The sequence below is a fragment of the Anarhichas minor genome, unplaced genomic scaffold (assembly GCF_050575085.1).
Source record: "Anarhichas minor isolate MPS153535 unplaced genomic scaffold, ASM5057508v1 ptg000136l, whole genome shotgun sequence".
NCBI classification, from domain to species: domain Eukaryota; kingdom Metazoa; phylum Chordata; class Actinopteri; order Perciformes; family Anarhichadidae; genus Anarhichas; species Anarhichas minor.
Genome location: NW_027466582.1, coordinates 17951063 through 17968884, shown reverse-complemented (window position 1 = coordinate 17968884; position 17822 = coordinate 17951063). Strand labels below are relative to the sequence as shown.

At 40.7% G+C, this 17822-nt stretch overlaps 2 protein-coding genes across 2 annotated transcripts; both read left to right on the top strand.

Moving 5' to 3' along the window:
* Positions 1-509: 509 nt before the first annotated feature.
* Positions 510-1514, top strand: LOC142941976 (trace amine-associated receptor 1-like). Its single transcript, XM_076084107.1, has one exon. The coding sequence runs from the start codon at positions 510-512 to the stop codon at positions 1512-1514; it is 1005 nt and encodes a 334-aa protein (XP_075940222.1).
* A 13415-nt stretch (positions 1515-14929) lies between these two features.
* On the top strand, positions 14930-15934 carry LOC142941975 (trace amine-associated receptor 1-like). The gene has a single exon (XM_076084106.1). It carries the CDS (start codon positions 14930-14932, stop codon positions 15932-15934), a length of 1005 nt encoding a protein of 334 aa, XP_075940221.1.
* Positions 15935-17822: the final 1888 nt, after the last annotated feature.

Here is a 17822-nt window from a genome sequence, read left to right as displayed (position 1 = left end):
ACATTTTTGCAGTAGCTAGGTTCTTGTCATTGCATTTCTATAAGTGCAGTATATCTTATATTAGCCTTTTAGTAAACATTAAATTGTTAATTTAAAAAATGTCTTTGAAATTGTTATAACAGGCTCAAGGACACACACAGTATAAAATACCTCATATCACATGCAAACAGAATGTAGCATATCTCATCTAATTAGACTGGTGACTTTTTAATAAATTATGGTAATTAGGTGGGGATTGATTATTTTAACATCTAGTCAAAAGGTTTTGCACAGTAGCACAGAGAATGCCACACACCCAGGACACCCCACGCTGATGTGTCATCTATTTTGAGTGGTTTGGTATGAATCTTAACACACTACAATTATTTTGTTATTTTAAATGTATGTCTTTGTTTCTCAAGAAGATTGATATTGTGGTTACACATGCACAAGTAAATATTCAAGTATTTGAGAATTTTCCTCAGTTGGTTAATATTGGAAATTTGAATTTCAGGAATCTATGTAGAAGCATGGAACCAGAAGCGACTGACAACGGGAGTTACACTGTTAATGACATACATCCCTGCTACGAATCAGATAATACAACTTACTTATTCACAAGCAACCCTTCCATAATATGTGTTTTATTATATGTTTTCCTCGGTGCATTGTCTGTTGTCACAATATGTGGAAACCTTTTCGTAATAATCTCCGTCTCTTACTTCAAACAGCTCCACATCCCTACAAACTACCTCATTCTGTCTCTGGCTGTGGCCGATCTGCTTGTAGGAGTTCTAGTCTTTCCTTTCAGTATGACATTCACTGTAACCTCATGTTGGTATCACGAGGGTTTGTTTTGTAAAGTACGAGGAAGCTTTGATGTTACACTGAGCACAGCTTCTATTTTGCACTTATGCTGTATTTCTATTGACAGATACTACGCAGTGTGTCAGCCTCTTGCTTATAAAAGTAAAGTAAATGATCGTGTCATTGGAATTATGATCCTGGTGAGCTGGGCAGTTGCTGCTGTAATTGGCATCAGCATTATATTTGCAGGTTTTAATCAAGGAAAATGTGAAGAAAGTTGCTTAATTGATGCTCTAATATCAACCACTCTGGCATGTATTTTTTCATTTTATATCCCGGTCATTATAATGCTTAGTATCTACCTGAAAATTTTCCTTGTTGCAAAGAGACAGGCAATCAGCATTCAGAACACAACCGGTCTGAGCACAAAGTCATCTGGAGCAACCGTCAGTAAGATGGAGAGAAAGGCCACCAAAACTCTGGCTATTGTTTTGGGAGTTTTTCTCTTATGTTGGACTCCGTACTTTCTTTGTATCATCTTTCAGCCTTTAACGTACAATGTTACACCAATTGCTGTGATTGAAACACTGAACTGGCTTACACTGTCAAATTCAATGCTTAATCCATTTATTTACGCTTTCTTTTACAGCTGGTTCAGAACAGCTTTCAGAATGATCATTTCTGGAAAACTATTTCAAGGTAATTTTGCAAACTCAAAACTCCTTTGACTCGTCTTTTGTTTAAATAACATGTTAAACTCCGGCCTTCGAATGGATGTTTGTTTTCGGGATAACGGGCTGTCGGACAAATGGGCTTTCGCTCTGATGCAACATTTTTTGGACTAATGTTGTTTCATAGCAATGGGCCGTCTGAACAATGTGCAGTCCCCTCTTATATGTTATGTGGAGTTATATATTTTCCTTGACTCATTAACTGTTGACACAATATGTAGAAACCTTCCTGTGATAATCATTTACTTCACACAGCTTTACGCTCCCACAAACTCTGTGGCTGACCTGCTTGTGGCATCTTTGATAAGCACATCTTCCATTCTGAACTTGTGCTGTATTTTTATTGACAGATATTATGGAGTGTAACATCGTCTGATGATTTGCACTGACTATTGATGTTATTAGGAAAAAAATAAAGATTAACATCTTGGATCCACTCTGTCTAGCTTATTAAAGTATTCATGGTGCAAGGGAACTGTCACTGTTTGGTGCTCTGTGTAGTTAGTCTATGTACACAGAGTCTGCACCACACAGGTGTCTAAAGTCACTTAAACAGTACACTCTGTTCTGTCAAATTGTGAGGTTATTACTGTAATTATGTTATATAATTACGAAAGATGAAATAAAACCAAAAATAAAACAAACTCATTGAAAACAAGAAGCAATTATCTTCACGTTTGGATAAACAACTATGTGTATGCAGGACAGTACCGTTTTAACATTTATACCAGTATTGACGAAGTTGTATTTACATTTGTTTCTATTATAAAGACCTAGTTAAGATAGTAAAATGTTTTTTTATTTCTTATCATATGCTTTATATTATACTGTCCTGCACATAATACATATCACTTGTAAAATAGAGATTATACAAACTCATGGCATTTGTTGTATTCACATTGAAGTTTTTATTTGGTGGAACATAAAGCAAATCGTGCATGCATTATCAAAAAAGACAACAGACTATGAAATTGACTTTGAATAAAAATAACTCCCATATGCAAGTGTACAACAAAATGTCATCTATTTCTATTACCATACTGTGAAGGACCGGGGTAAAGCTGGGAGAGCAGGTAAAGGTGGAAAAACAGGGATTTTACTGACCCAAAGTATTTACAAGAATTAAGATGGGTAACAAAATCAAGCAAAAGTGAAAAATTTGAATAACTATATAAATTTAACATAACTGCTCTGGAGTCTAAGCACAACTTACCTACACAGAACTTAGTTCAAAACAACATTATGAGTACTCTTCTGACAAGGACTCAGTCTTTTGCCAGAAGGATGGTCAGCTACAGGACACTGACAGGAAAGTTGTTAACACTTTTACTAACCTTAACTCAATTTTACTTGATTGCGTGCACTCAATCTAGAAAAATAAAGTGGGCCAAAACAAGTGTCTTTATGTCTTGTATAATGATGTTAAACAAAAGAACTGGGAAACATGTTACTATGTCCTTCACGATGCCTGGTTGATGGTTTGGCTAGTAGCTGCAGCCATCACACATACAAAGCATAATGTGTAGGCATTCCTATTAGGCTTCATGATTGTAATAAGTATTGTATAAATGTATACATCATTTTCACATACAGGCATGATTTTAATTTTCCATATTTGTTCTTAACATGAATACACCAAATGCTTACAGTCACCTGGAGATAAGAACACGGTCAACATAAAAAAGTTAGCAATCAGTCAGAATACGCTTATTCTTTCAATCACAAAGTCTTATTTGAAAGGATGCTGCCCACACTCTAAATGTCATCCTTCCCCCTTCCTGCTGGCTCCAGGTTTGGGTTGAGAGTTGACGTACCCATGTCGACTGTTGGTTACAAGTTAAGTTTGAACAAATTCAAACTAATGTGTAGCTTGCTCAAATTAATTTGAATACAGTTCATACATACAGCTGTCACACCAGAATCTCTTTTGATCCATTGATAATATAGAAATGGTGATTGGTGCAGCTTTAAAGCGATAGGTCTTGACATTGTGAGATTGACATCGAAAGGATCCCCAATGTCAGAAATGTGTATATAATAGACACAGGGACTTTAAAGACACCTTTTTTCATGATAGCACAAAGACTAGTGCAAGCAACTTGCTAGTATTTGCTGACTTTAAAATGGGCTTTCCAACTCCCTTTAGTACTTCCATGCACTGCACAAAGCTCATGGTGCAAAAGTGGGAGAAGAGGCTTGATAATGTGAGTCACGGTGTCATTACAGAATCGGGGTTGAAACCTGTAATTTGAAGTTGCACTGAGAAAAAAGCAGCTCCGCACAAAGTGATGTTAAAACATACGATCATACAAAAGGTGCATTGAGCTGTTGTAGTGTTTTATTTGATCCCTAATCAGTGCAACGGCTCTCTGGCAAGGCTGGAGCATTGATCTGTGTGGGAGAGGGAGCGGCATGAGCAAGTGTATGGGAAGACAATTAAGATCTTGTCCCTGAAAATCACAACAGGATTGGTGACAATTTATACAAGGACCAGATGGCTCGTAGCAACGACCCCGGTGCCCGATATTCCCACAGTATCCCCCACAGGACTCCAAGAGGGACATAGTTGTAAGCTTTCTCCAAGTCTACAATACACAAAAGAAAATGAGATTTTAAAACAAGAACATTCATTGAAACATTAAAAACAGTCATTAAAACACTAAAAAGCAGTGTAAGAAATGTAATTCAGTAGTAAACAAACTCCCATGACTACTTCAAGAGAACTGCAAGGTTAAAGAGGTGGTCCACTGTTCTATGGCCAGGTCGGAATCCGCATTGCTCCTTCTGTATCTGAGGTTTAACAATGAGTCAGAGCTTCCTTTCCAACACATTGCGATAAACTTTCCCAACAGGCTGAACAGTGTGATACAGAGATAATCAAAGCACATCACCTGTCCACTATCTCAGTCTGCCACTCCACAGGCACTGTCCCTGACCTCCACGTGACACTGAAGATGCATGCCAGCCAAGACAGCCCAACAATGTCCAGAGCTTTCAGCATTTCATGGCAAAACTCATCTACCCATGGCGCCCTGCAGACGAGGAGCTTTTTTTTACAACCATAGAAACCTCTGCCAGGAATATGGATGGGTCATTCCACCGAGTTTTCAAACTCTGCCTCCATCACCGAGGACATGCTGGTCTGGTTCAGGAGTTCCTTAAAGTGCTCTTTCTACCGCTCGGCAAAATTCCCAGTCCGTATCTGCAGTACTCCTCCCCTGCTGAACACAGCCTATGCCAAGCTCTGCTTTCCCTTCCTGAGTTGTCTAACGGTTTGCAAGCACTTTCTTGAGGACAACTGGAAGTCCCTGTCCATAATCTCTCTGAACTCTTCCCACAACCGGAGTTTTGCTTTGGAAACCACAGCTGCATTCCTTCTGGACAACCTGTACCTGTTCAGCTTGACGGCCTCCTTCATTCTTAGGTTGCCGCCACGACAGACACTGATGATTTTCTGACCACAGCTACTAGTAGCCTCATGCACAATGGAGGCTATGAACATGGCCCAGATTAATTCCATACCCCCAGTATTGGGACCATGTGCTTGGCTTCGCCATGTGCTCTGAGACAAAGAGATCTAGGCCTGCCGATTCTGCAGGCAAGACCCATCCTGATTTGGGTAGATAGCATCCAAACCCCCACCAGAAAAAAGTTCACATCTAGATGTGAACTCATCACCCATATGCAACGCTGTCCTCCCATTGGCCAAGGCCCACAGACACCCCAGGTGCCCTGTGGATCAGCCCGATTTCCATAAAACAGTCTTTCACCCCGACCTCTAGGCCATTCCCATCTGACTCACATTGGAAAAGGAGGCACGCAACGTTGCTGTTTAAAATGAAAATCCTAGGTTAAACATTTTTACAGAAGTCAAGAAACGGAAGTCAAGAAGTCAAGAAACGGATACTTCAGAGAGAGAGAGAGAAGCACATTTCTCCTCTCCACCCAAGCCGCCTTTGTTTCAGCCGTAAGGAAAAAAAGATTCCCGTAACACCCCGAAGAAATTCTCTGACGCACAGAGAGTTGTATCACCGCGCCGCATGGAGCCGCGCAACCTGAGTCAGCCAAGGACTCAGAAGGACCGCATCGACCGCCAAGAAATCGACTCATAGTAAGGCAAAGAATCTGGGCAGTTAGATTATTGTTTTATTTTGTTTGTGTTGCTTAAATTACTGGTGTTACGTGGTGTTTATGCTCAAAATCGCCGAGATTAACGACCGAGATCGTTAATGGTGTGTAGAAGTTACCGTGTATCTGCTGCAATCGTGTTGAGATGTTTCACTGCTAGTGAGGCCGGAAGTTGTTTCTCATTAGTTCAGAGGTCAGAACCGTGGCTGTGCAAATCAGAGAGTCGTCAGCTGTGTTTCTGTAGATGAGAACAATCTTCCGTACTCCACCGCGGCAGGGAGGATTTTATTGTGTTTGTGGAGGATTTCTTTTGTTTTGTTTGCTTTCTCTCATCTTTTGCTAACCAACACACACATATAGGTTTAAGCTAATGTAGCTCCGGGGTTGCGCTAACGGCTTCTGATACGTGTAGATAACGAGATCTCGATTGTCAACCGCCATTTTAGAGTCTCGCGCCATCTTGTGGGCTCGCGAGAGACGTCGCCAAGTTTCAGATTACATCATACGTTGTCTGAGCTGTTCTCTCCCCCCTACACACACACTGCATGCACCCACACAAACACACACACACACACACACCACTTCTTGTAGGCTGATAACTCAAACTCGCTCCTTTTCGTTCCCAACACCTGCCTCCCCCGGGATTGCATGAAGAATTCTTTCGAAGGTTGGAGTGGTAGACCTCGAGGACAGTGGCCTCAGCAAGACATTCCTAGTTCAGCCAAACTACATGATTGGGTTTACCAGTTCCGTACGCCTAATCCAACTCACCACAAAATGGTGATCAGTTGTCAGCTCTGCTCCTCTAGAAAGACACTCAATCCCTTTTATGCTTCACTGAAGTCCGGGCCAGGAACAATGTCCTGACACAAGCATGCTGCAGTCTAATCATTTCTGACAACAATGAAAAATAGAAGAAAGCAACAACTTTCCACTTTATCTTAACAGTGTTTTGTTTCAACATACACCAATACTGTTGAAAGTTATGGATGGTATACCGCAGGGGGAGATTTTTTGTGGATCCTCCCGGCTCGGGTCTACTACAGCTCTTGTTGCTGCTGCAGCCTGGGGCTGTGATCGGAATCAGAACCGTTTATTGCCAATGTATGTAACATACAAGGAATTTGTCATGGCAGGTGGTGCATAACATTAGACAATAACATTAAACAATAAACAACAATCAACAGTGCAAGGAATAGAAACATTAAAATTTACAATAGGATTTAAAAGAATATGAAATAAAGTGCACAACAAACAGATAACAGGACTGTAAACAAGTGTTATGTAAAAGTGACAAATGAAGCTCTAGCGCAAGTTCAGACAGGAAGACTATCCCTGCACGCTCATGCTCATATGCTTTTCTCTCATACCGCTCCCTAACTAGCAGCACATTCTCTATTCCGGCTGTCACTGTCAGAGGTGTCATAGACTCTATCAGCTGTTCAACAGCTGGCCGTTCCCGGCTAATAGCGCAGAGTCACACCCTCTTCGTTAGCCTATCAGCTTGCTGCTGTCTCCTCTTAAATGTGCCCTATCCCCGCCTCCAGCTTCCTGCTGCTGTTTCATGCGACCCTCCTCCCCAGCACCATCCATCTTCGCAGATGCAGTACTCCATCAGCAGCTCCAGCCAACTCCAGCAGAACCTCCAGCCACTACCACCAGTGTCTGGACTCCTCGGGGGGATTTATATATATTGTTGCCGCTCAGGGCAATCACAACGCAATCACAAATATCCTTGTCGAGTTCAAGCGCCAAACAAATTCCGTGTAACTTATGAACGCTTCATCTGTCATAATAAATGTTAACTACTAATCATTTACTTGTCTCTCCTGATTGAAGTGTATTTAAGTATGAAGGGATGTGCAGGGGAGTAGTAGGGAGGGAAGGAAATTGTCCTGGGGATGACAGTCAGTGGGGGACCCGGGCTCTGTTAATGAGCCCGACTGCGGACCGGAAGAAGCTGTTCGTCTGGCGTGAGGTCTTGGTCCTGATGAACCTCAGCCTCCTATCAGATGGAAGGGGCACGAACAGTTTGTGTCCAGGGTGAGAGGGGTCGGCTGCAATCTTTCTTGCTCGCTTCAGGGTTCTTGAAGTGAACAAGTCTTGGAGGGACGGCAGATTGCAGCCAATCACCCTCTCGGCAGAGCGGATGATGCGTTGCAGTCTGCCCTTGTCCTTGGCTGTGGCTGCAGCGTACCAGACTGTGATAGAGGAGCAGAGGATGGACTCAATGATGGCCGTGTAGAAATGCACCATCATTGTCTTTGGCAGGTTGAATTTCATCAGCTGCCTCAGGAAGTACATCCTCTGCTGAGCCTTTTTAGTGATGGAGCTGATGTTCAGCTCCACTTGAGGTCCTGGGATATGATGGAGCCCAGGAAGCGGAAGGACTCCACAGAGTCGGATACAAGCACAGGACGTTTAACATCTTTTGACCTATTAATTAGGGAAAATACCCACCCTGACATGGACATAGATTTATCCTGACATAGACATAGATTTATTAGTAGTTTAGCTTTTGAAATAGTGCTAAAATCACATATCTGCTATCATACAATCATGTGGTTGGTTCATTTGCTTTCGTGCCACAAACAAACCAGGTCCGCACCAGCATTTGATTGGCAACTTTCACACCACCCCACATGAAATGAACTAACCAGGAAAACAGATCTGAGTTTGTTTTAAAGGAATCAAACGGGTTAGGTGTTAAAGCACCTTAATGCTCTGTTCACACTACTAACAACACAGCAACAGGCTATATCTCATTTTCTATGAAGGCCGGTGACATGAAGCTACAAACTGACGCCCAATACGGGCATCCCACACTACAAATGCTGGTCTCAACTTTTTTCAGTGCTCCAATGACACAGTTAAGCATCAACCTATTATGTGTTTAGTTTTCCCCAAGTTCTGTTCCATCAAAAATGCCATTAACCAGTTCCCTGTACTATTAATCAACATAATTACTCCACCAAACGCTTGAGTAACATCTTGGTGAAGCTGTTGGGTTTTTACAAGACAGTTAAGCTGCCTTAGTACAAAAAACAATGATCACATATTGCTTCTCATCAGTAAAATCACTGCTGATTTGAAAGCTAGCAAAAGTTAGAAAATAAAACTTACGGTGTTCTCGTTTTTGTTGAACTGGATCTCTGTGACCATGTACATTACTCCACCGGTGGCATTTTACCCTCACTTCTGAACAAAACCCAAAGATAATTGAACTCCTTCACTTCTGTGGGTGACTCATTCCCATTCCAGGGGACGCAGAAACCCAGAGCCTCAGACTTGGAGGTACTGGCTCTCATCCCAATGCTTCACACTCAGCTGCAAACCCTCCCAGCACATGCTGAAGATCACGGTATGAAGGAGCCAACACAACCACATCATCTGCAAAGAACAGCAACACAATTCTGAGATCCCCAAACTGGGGACTAGTGTTAATGTGGAATCTGTGTGTACATACGCAAAAGCCATGTCGGACTCCGTAGTTTTCTCTCGCCCGCTCCCGAATCTGACCAATGATGAAATGTTTAGCCGCATGTCATCATTTCACCGCTGGCTGTCTTGGTGGTGCCCAGCAAACAATGTCGGCTTCGTAGACAACTGGGACACTTTCTGGGGAAAACCTGGTTTGCTTAGGAGGGATAGCATTCATCCCACTTTGGATGGAGCAGATCTCATTTCTGCAAATATGACCCAGTTTCTGTATGGACCTGGTTCATGACAACCCAGAGTTCAGACCAGGAAGCAGAGTTGCAGTCTTACACACTTCTCTGAGCTTCCATTAGAGCAGTTACTCACCCAAAACCACATAGAGACTGTGTCTGCCCCACGGCCACTTAAATTAATTAAATCAAAAATAAACGATCAAGGAGTTAAACAAAATAACCTAATCCAAGTTAAAACTACCGCAACAGTGCAACAAAATAGGATAATTAAATGTGGACTCTTAAATATCAGATCTTTGTCATCTAAAGCTGTACTAGTAAATGAGCTAATAACAGATAATCATATTGATTTATTTTGTCTTACTGAAACCTGGCTGTGTAATGAAGAATATGTCAGCCTAAATGAATCAACTCCTCCAAGTCATATTAATACTCGCATTCCTCGAGGCACCGGCCGAGGAGGTGGAGTAGCAGCCATCTTTGACTCAAGCCTATTATTAAACCCTAAACCTAAACTAGATTATAACTCATTTGAAAGCTTGGTTCTTAGTCTTTCACACCCAACGTGGAAAACAATACAGCCAGTTATATTTGTTATAGTGTACCGGGCCCCAGGTCCGTATTCTGAATTTCTATCGGAATTTTCTCAGTTTTTATCAAGTCTAGTCCTTAAAACAGATAATTATTGTAGGTGACTTTAATATTCATGTGGATGTCGAGAACAATAGCCTCAGTACTGCATTTATCTTATTATTAGATTCGATTGGTTTCTGTCAGAATGTACAGAAACCCACTCACTGTTTTAACCACACTCTCGACCTGGTTCTGACTTATGGCATTAACATAGAAGATTTAATAGTCTTTCCACAGAACCCTCTTTTATCGGACCATTATCTAATAACCTTTGAATTCCTACTAACGGAGTGTACACCGTTAAGCAAGAGTTACTACACTAGATGTCTATCTGATGGTGCCGTAGCTCAATTTAAAGAAGTGATTCCATCTATATTTAACTCAATACCATGCTTCAATATAACAGAGGACTCCTGTGCTAACTTTAGTCCTACCCAGATTGATCATCTTGTTGATAGTGCTACAAGCTCACTGAGAAGGACACTAGACTCTATTGCTCCTTTAAAAAAGAAGTTAGCAAAACAAAGGAGGTTCGCTCCTTGGTATAACCCTGAAACCCGCAAATTAAAGCAAACATCGCGAAAACTTGAAAGAACATGGCGTTCCACTAACTTGGAAGAATCTCGGTTAGTCTGGCGAGACAGTCTTAAAACGTATAAGAAGGCCCTCCGTAATGCCAGAGCAGCTTATTACTCATCGTTAATGGATAAAAATAAGAACAACCCCAGGTTTCTCTTCAGCACTGTAGCCAGGCTGACAGAGAGTCATAGCTCTGTTGTGCCGAGTATCCCTATAGACCTCAGTAGCAATGACTTCATGAACTTCTTTAATGATAAGATTATAACTATTAGAGAGAATATAAACAATGTACTGCCCTCGACTAGTACCGATCTTTCCACAAATAGAATAACCTTAGAAACAGCTGTAAACCCTGATATATGTTTAGATGGCTTTACTCCCATCGACCATGAGAAACTAACTTCAACAATTTCTACGTCTAAACCTTCTACCTGTCTCTTAGACCCTATACCGACTAGGCTGCTTAAAGAAGTCCTACCATTAATTAGCACGACTTTATTAGATATGATCAACCTGTCTTTATTAACAGGCCATGTACCACAGTCCTTCAAAGTAGCTGTAATTAAACCTCTTCTTAAGAAGCCCACTCTTGATCCAGAGGTGTTGGCCAACTATAGACCGATCTCTAACCTTCCCTTCCTCTCCAAGATCCTTGAGAAAGCAGTTGCAAATCAGTTGTGTGACTTTCTACGTAACAATAGTTTATTTGAGGATTTTCAGTCAGGATTTAGAAAGCATCATAGCACAGAGACAGCTCTGGTAAAAATAACTAATGACCTTCTAATCGCATCAGACAAAGGACTAGTCTCTGTTCTTGTCCTGTTAGACCTTAGTGCTGCGTTCAATACTATAGACCACTACATCCTGTTGCAGAGACTAGAACATTATATTGGCATCAAAGGAACCGCACTGAACTGGTTTGGATCCTATTTATCGGATCGATCTCAGTTTGTTTATGTAAACGATGAAGCCTCGATGAAGACCAACGTCAATTATGGAGTTCCACAAGGTTCTGTGCTTGGACCAATCTTGTTCACCTTATATATGATTCCTTTAGGCAATATTATCAGAAAACACTCTAAAAACTTTCATTCTTATGCAGATGATACTCAATTATATATATCGATCAAACCAGATGAAACCAATCAGCTTGCTAAACTGCAAGCATGTCTTAAGGACATAAAAACCTGGATGACCTGCAACTTCCTGATGTTAAACTCAGACAAAACTGAAGTTATTCTACTAGGCCCAGAACCCCTCCGACATCATTTATCTAATGATATAGTTTCTCTAGATGGCATTGCGCTGGCATCCAACAGCACCGTAAAGAATCTTGGAGTTACCTTTGATCAGGATTTGTCTTTTAACTCTCAGATAAAACTAATTTCTAGGACTGCCTTTTTTCACCTACGTAATATTTCAAAAATCAGGCACATCCTGTCTCAAAGCGATGCAGAGAAATTAGTTCATGCATTTGTTACCTCTAGACTAGATTACTGCAATTCCTTATTTTCAGGCTGCTCTAATAAGTCTCTTAAATCTCTCCAGTTGATTCAGAATGCTGCAGCTCGTGTACTAACAAGAACTAAGAAAAGAGATCATATTACTCCTGTATTAGCTTCTCTGCACTGGCTCCCTATAAAATCTAGAATAGAATTTAAAATCCTTTTACTTACCTACAAAGCCCGAATTGGTCAGGCACCATCATATCTTAAAGAGCTTATAGTACCATACTGCCCTACTAGAGAGCTGCGCTCCATTAATTCAGGGTTACTTGTGGTTCCTGGAGTCTTAAAAAGTAGGATGGGAGCCAGAGCCTTCAGTTATCAAGCACTTCTTTCGTGGAACCAGCTTCCCGTTTCAGTCCGGGGCGCAGACACACTCACCACATTTAAGAGTAGGCTTAAGACTTTCCTCTTTGATAGTGCTTATAGTTAGGGCTGGCTCTGGTTTGCCTTAGACCGGCCCTTAGACAAACTGGTATAGGCAAAAACTACAGGGGGACTTCCTTAGGATACACTGAGCACCTCTCTCCTCCTCTTCTTCACTTCTGTCTTTATGCATTAATGTCCCATTAATGCTCATTACTAACTTTACTTCTTCCCCGGAGTATTTGTGCTTTCTCGCCTCACAGGTTCCCATGACCGCTGTTCTATCTGGACACTGGTCCTTCAACCATCCATGGCCCTGCTGACACCTACTACGATCTTCATTATTAACATTATTAACCCTATTACCGATACCATTAATGCACAGTACTGACTTTTTTTCTTCCCCCGGAGTCCTTGTGCTTTCTCTCCTCACAGGTTTCCATGGAGCATGGTTTCATCTGGACCCTGGTCCTTCCTCCTACCATGGCCCTGCTGACTCCAACTGCTAATATCACTTTTATTATTACTCACATTACTATTTCATATTACCGATACCATTAATGCACATTATTGACCTGCTTCTTCACCAGTCTCTGTGCTTTCTCGCCTCACAGGTTCCTGTGTATCCGGGTTATACCTGGACCAGGTCTTACCTCCTGCCGTGGTTATGTCATACATTGAATGTGTTGTAATTACATTGAATGTGTTGTAATTCACTTATCCTGTTCTACACATGACATCTATTGCAGTTCTGTCCATCCTGGGAGAGGGATCCCTCCTCTGTTACTCTCCCTAAGGTTTCTTCCTCTTTTCTCCCCGTTAAAAGGGTTTTTTGGGGGAGTTTTTCCTGTTCCGATGTGAGGGTCCCGGGACAAGAGGATGTCAAATGTGTACATATTGTAAAGCGACAAGTTTGCAGGTATGAATAAAGTTCTTGAAATAAACAAATTCTGCATTTCCCCCTGCGCCCCACCTGCAATACCGCTGCGCCCCATTAGAGGGGCGCGCCCCACAGTTTGAAAACCACTGCCTTATGGTGCGTTCACACCAAAGCGAATTATTCGCGCGAGTAGATTACATACAATGTCTATGCACAGACGCGATGAGACTAGCGCGGCGCGAATTTGCGATGGCGCCGCGCAATTGACGCGTCAAACGCCAAATCGCCCCAAACGCGCGAGTTGAAATTTTTCAACTTCTGCGAAATATTCGTGTTACGCCCCGGCGCGATAGCCTATCAGCGTTGAGTTGCTCCCCCTGTCATCAGTGACGTCCTGCCGTTGCTGAATCAGAAACAACCATCGAGGACTGGCGTTGTTGAATCAGGAAATAAATACTGTAGCCGTCTGTGTTCACCCAGAGCTCTACGATACCTCATATCAATAGAGACCGGACCAAACTATGTGTATAAATGTGTGTGTGTAAACCATATGGTACAAACAATGAATAGACGCTGCCGTATTTACGTCTACATGACGTTATTCTGAGTGTTGGTGGAGCTGCTACAATGTTAGCTTAGCCTAGCACCGATCCATCAGAGCTCCATTGAGAAGACAAGTACAAATCAGCATCATTACGTGGTTATTTCGGAGTCCCTTTTTGTCGGTTTATTGCCGTTAAATCACAGCCAAATCAGTTTATTTTTTGTTCATACAGCTGTAGTAAACAGCGACGTGTGGCTTGCTAGACACAGTGAATACAGCTCGATAAAATCCATGGAGCTCCTCTGGACAATATTATGAACCCAGACATGACGGCGTTTAGTTTCCCAGGATATCTGTGACTTCCACAACACGTACTAAGCAGAAATAGAGGTTATTTTTTTAATGGTTAATGGCGGACAGTTGAACGGCTTTCAGGGCGATAAGCCGCGCCCCCTCTCCGGCGCGTCCAGTGCAATTCACGCGAATGAACACAAATGGTCCCCGGTATTTTGACCGGCGGCGCGAATGGCGTGAATACGCGGCGCGATGAATATGCGGCGCGATGAATTCGATGAATTAGAGTCTTCATTTTATTGTACATTTTTGCAGTAGCTAGGTTCTTCTCATTGCATTTCTATAAGTGCAGTATATCTTATATTAGCCTTTTAGTAAACATTAAATTGTTAATTTCAAAAATGTCTTTGAAATTGTTATAACAGGCTCAAGGACACACACAGTATAATATACCTCATATCACATGCAAACAGAATGTAGCATATCTCATCTAATTGGACTGGTGACTTTTGTATAAATTATGGTAATTAGGTGGGGATTGATTATTTTAACATCTAGTCAAAAGGTTTTGCACAGTAGCACAGAGAATGCCACACACCCAGGACACCCCACGCTGATGTGTCATCTATTTTGAGTGGTTTGGTATGAATCTTAACACACTACAATTATTTTGTTATTTAAAATGTATGTCTTTGTTTCTCAAGAAGATTGATGTTGTGGTTACACATGCACAAGTAAATATTCAAGTATTTGAGAATTTTCCTCAGTTGGTTAATATTGGAAATTTGAATTTCAGGAATCTATGTAGAAGCATGGAACCAGAAGCGACTGACAACGGGAGTTACACTGTTAATGACATACATCCCTGCTACGAATCAGATAATACAACTTACTTATTCACAAGCAACCCTTCCATAATATGTGTTTTATTATATGTTTTCCTCGGCGCATTGTCTGTTGTCACAATATGTGGAAACCTTTTCGTAATAATCTCCGTCTCTTACTTCAAACAGCTCCACATCCCTACAAACTACCTCATTCTGTCTCTGGCTGTGGCCGATCTGCTTGTAGGAGTTCTAGTCTTTCCTTTCAGTATGACATTCACTGTAACCTCATGTTGGTATCACGAGGGTTTGTTTTGTAAAGTACGAGGAAGCTTTGATGCTACACTGAGCACAGCTTCTATTTTGCACTTATGCTGTATTTCTATTGACAGATACTACGCAGTGTGTCAGCCTCTTGCTTATAAAAGTAAAGTAAATGATCGTGTCATTGGAATTATGATCCTGGTGAGCTGGGCAGTCGCTGCTATAATTGGCATCGGCATTATATTTGCAGGTTTTAATCAAGGAAAATGTGAAGAAAGTTGCTTAATTGATTCTCTAATATCAACCACTCTGGCATATATTTTTTCATTTTATATCCCGGTCAGTATAATGCTTAGTATCTACCTGAAAATTTTCCTTGTTGCAAAGAGACAGGCAATCAGCATTCAGAACACAACCGGTCTGAGCACAAAGTCATCTGGAGCAACCGTCAGTAAGATGGAGAGAAAGGCCACCAAAACTCTGGCTATTGTTTTGGGAGTTTTTCTCTTATGTTGGACTCCGTACTTTCTTTATCTCATCTTTCAGCCTTTAACGTACAATGTTACACCAATTGCTGTGATTGAAACACTGAACTGGCTTGCACTGTCAAATTCAATGCTTAATCCATTTATTTACGCTTTCTTTTACAGCTGGTTCAGAACAGCTTTCAGAATGATCATTTCTGGAAAACTATTTCAAGGTAATTTTGCAAACTCAAAACTCCTTTGACTCGTCTTTTGTTTAAATAACATGTTAAACTCCGGCCTTCGAATGGATGTTTGTTTTCGGGATAACGGGCTGTCGGACAAATGGGCTTTCGCTCTGATGCAACATTTTTTGGACTAATGTTGTTTCATAGCAATGGGCCGTCTGAACAATGTGCAGTCCCCTCTTATATGTTATGTGGAGTTATATATTTTCCTTGACTCATTAACTGTTGACACAATATGTAGAAACCTTCCTGTGATAATCATTTACTTCACACAGCTTTACGCTCCCACAAACTCTGTGGCTGACCTGCTTGTGGCATCTTTGACAAGTACATCTTCCATTCTGAACTTGTGCTGTATTTTTATTGACAGATATTATGGAGTGTAACATCGTCTGATGATTTGCACTGACTATTGATGTTATTAGGAAAAAAATAAAGATTAACATCTTGGATCCACTCTGTCTAGCTTATTAAAGTATTCATGGTGCAAGGGAACTGTCACTGTTTGGTGCTCTGTGTAGTTAGTCTATGTACACAGAGTCTGCACCACACAGGTGTCTAAAGTCACTTAAACAGTACACTCTGTTCTGTCAAATTGTGAGGTTATTACTGCAAATATGTTATATAATTACGAAAGATTAAATAAAACCAAAAAAAACAAACTCATTGAAAACAAGAAGCAATTATCTTCACGTTTGGATAAACAACTATGTGTATGCAGGACAGTACCGTTTTAACATTTATACCAGTATTGACGAAGTTGTATATACATTTGTTTCTATTATAAAGACCTAGTTAAGATAGTAAAATGTTTTTTTTATTTCTTAACATCATATGCTTTATATTAGACTGTCCTGGACATAATACATATCACTTGTAAAATAGAGATTATACAAACTCATGGCATTTGTTGTATTCACATTGAAGTTTTTATTTGGTCGAACATAAAGCAAATTGTGCATGCATTATCAAAAAAGACAAGAGACTATGAAATTGACTTTGAATAAAAATAACTCCCATATGCAAGTGTACAACAAAATGTCATCTATTTCTATTACCATACTGTGAAGGACCGGGGTAAAGCTGGGAGAGCAGGTAAAGGTGGAAAAACATAGGGATTTTACTGACCCAAAGTATTTACAAGAATTAAGATGGGTAACAAAATCAAGCAAAAGTGAAAAATTTGAATAACTATATAAACTTAACATAACTGCTCTGGAGTCTAAGCACAACTTACCTAAACAGAACTTAGTTCAAAACAACGTTATGAGTACTCTTCTGACAAGGACTCAGTCTTTTGCCAGAAGGATGGTCAGCTACAGGACACTGACAGGAAAGTTGTTAACACTTTTACCTTAACCTTAACTCAATTTTACTTGATTGCGTGCACTCAATCTAGAAAAATAAAGTGGGCCAAAACAAGTGTCTTTATGTCTTGTATAATGATGTTAAACAAAAGAACTGGGAAACATGTTACTATGTCCTTCACGATGCCTGGTTGATGGTTTGGCTAGTAGCTGCAGCCATCACACATACAAAGCATAATGTGTAGGCATTCCTATTAGGCTTCATGATTGTAATAAGTATTGTATAAATGTATGCATCATTTTCATATACAGGCATGATTTTAACGTTCCATATTTGTTCTTAACATGAATACACCAAATGCGTACAGTCACCTGGAGATAAGAACACGGTAAACATAAAAAAGTTATTGAGAAGCCCCCCTAAAATGTTCTTCAGCCCCCCCGAATAATTTGGCATTATTGGCTTTATATAAATATATATATATATATATAAATATATATATATATATATAATTTTTTTATTTTGGTGATGTCATTAAATTAAACTATTGTTTCTCACATGGACAAGTTATTTATAACTCTAACATGCTACATATGT

Bases quoted from the DNA above. Each gene is read 5' to 3' on its own strand.
- LOC142941976 (XM_076084107.1), top strand. From the start codon at position 510: ATGGAACCAGAAGCGACTGACAACGGGAGTTACACTGTTAATGACATA.
- LOC142941975 (XM_076084106.1), top strand. From the start codon at position 14,930: ATGGAACCAGAAGCGACTGACAACGGGAGTTACACTGTTAATGACATA.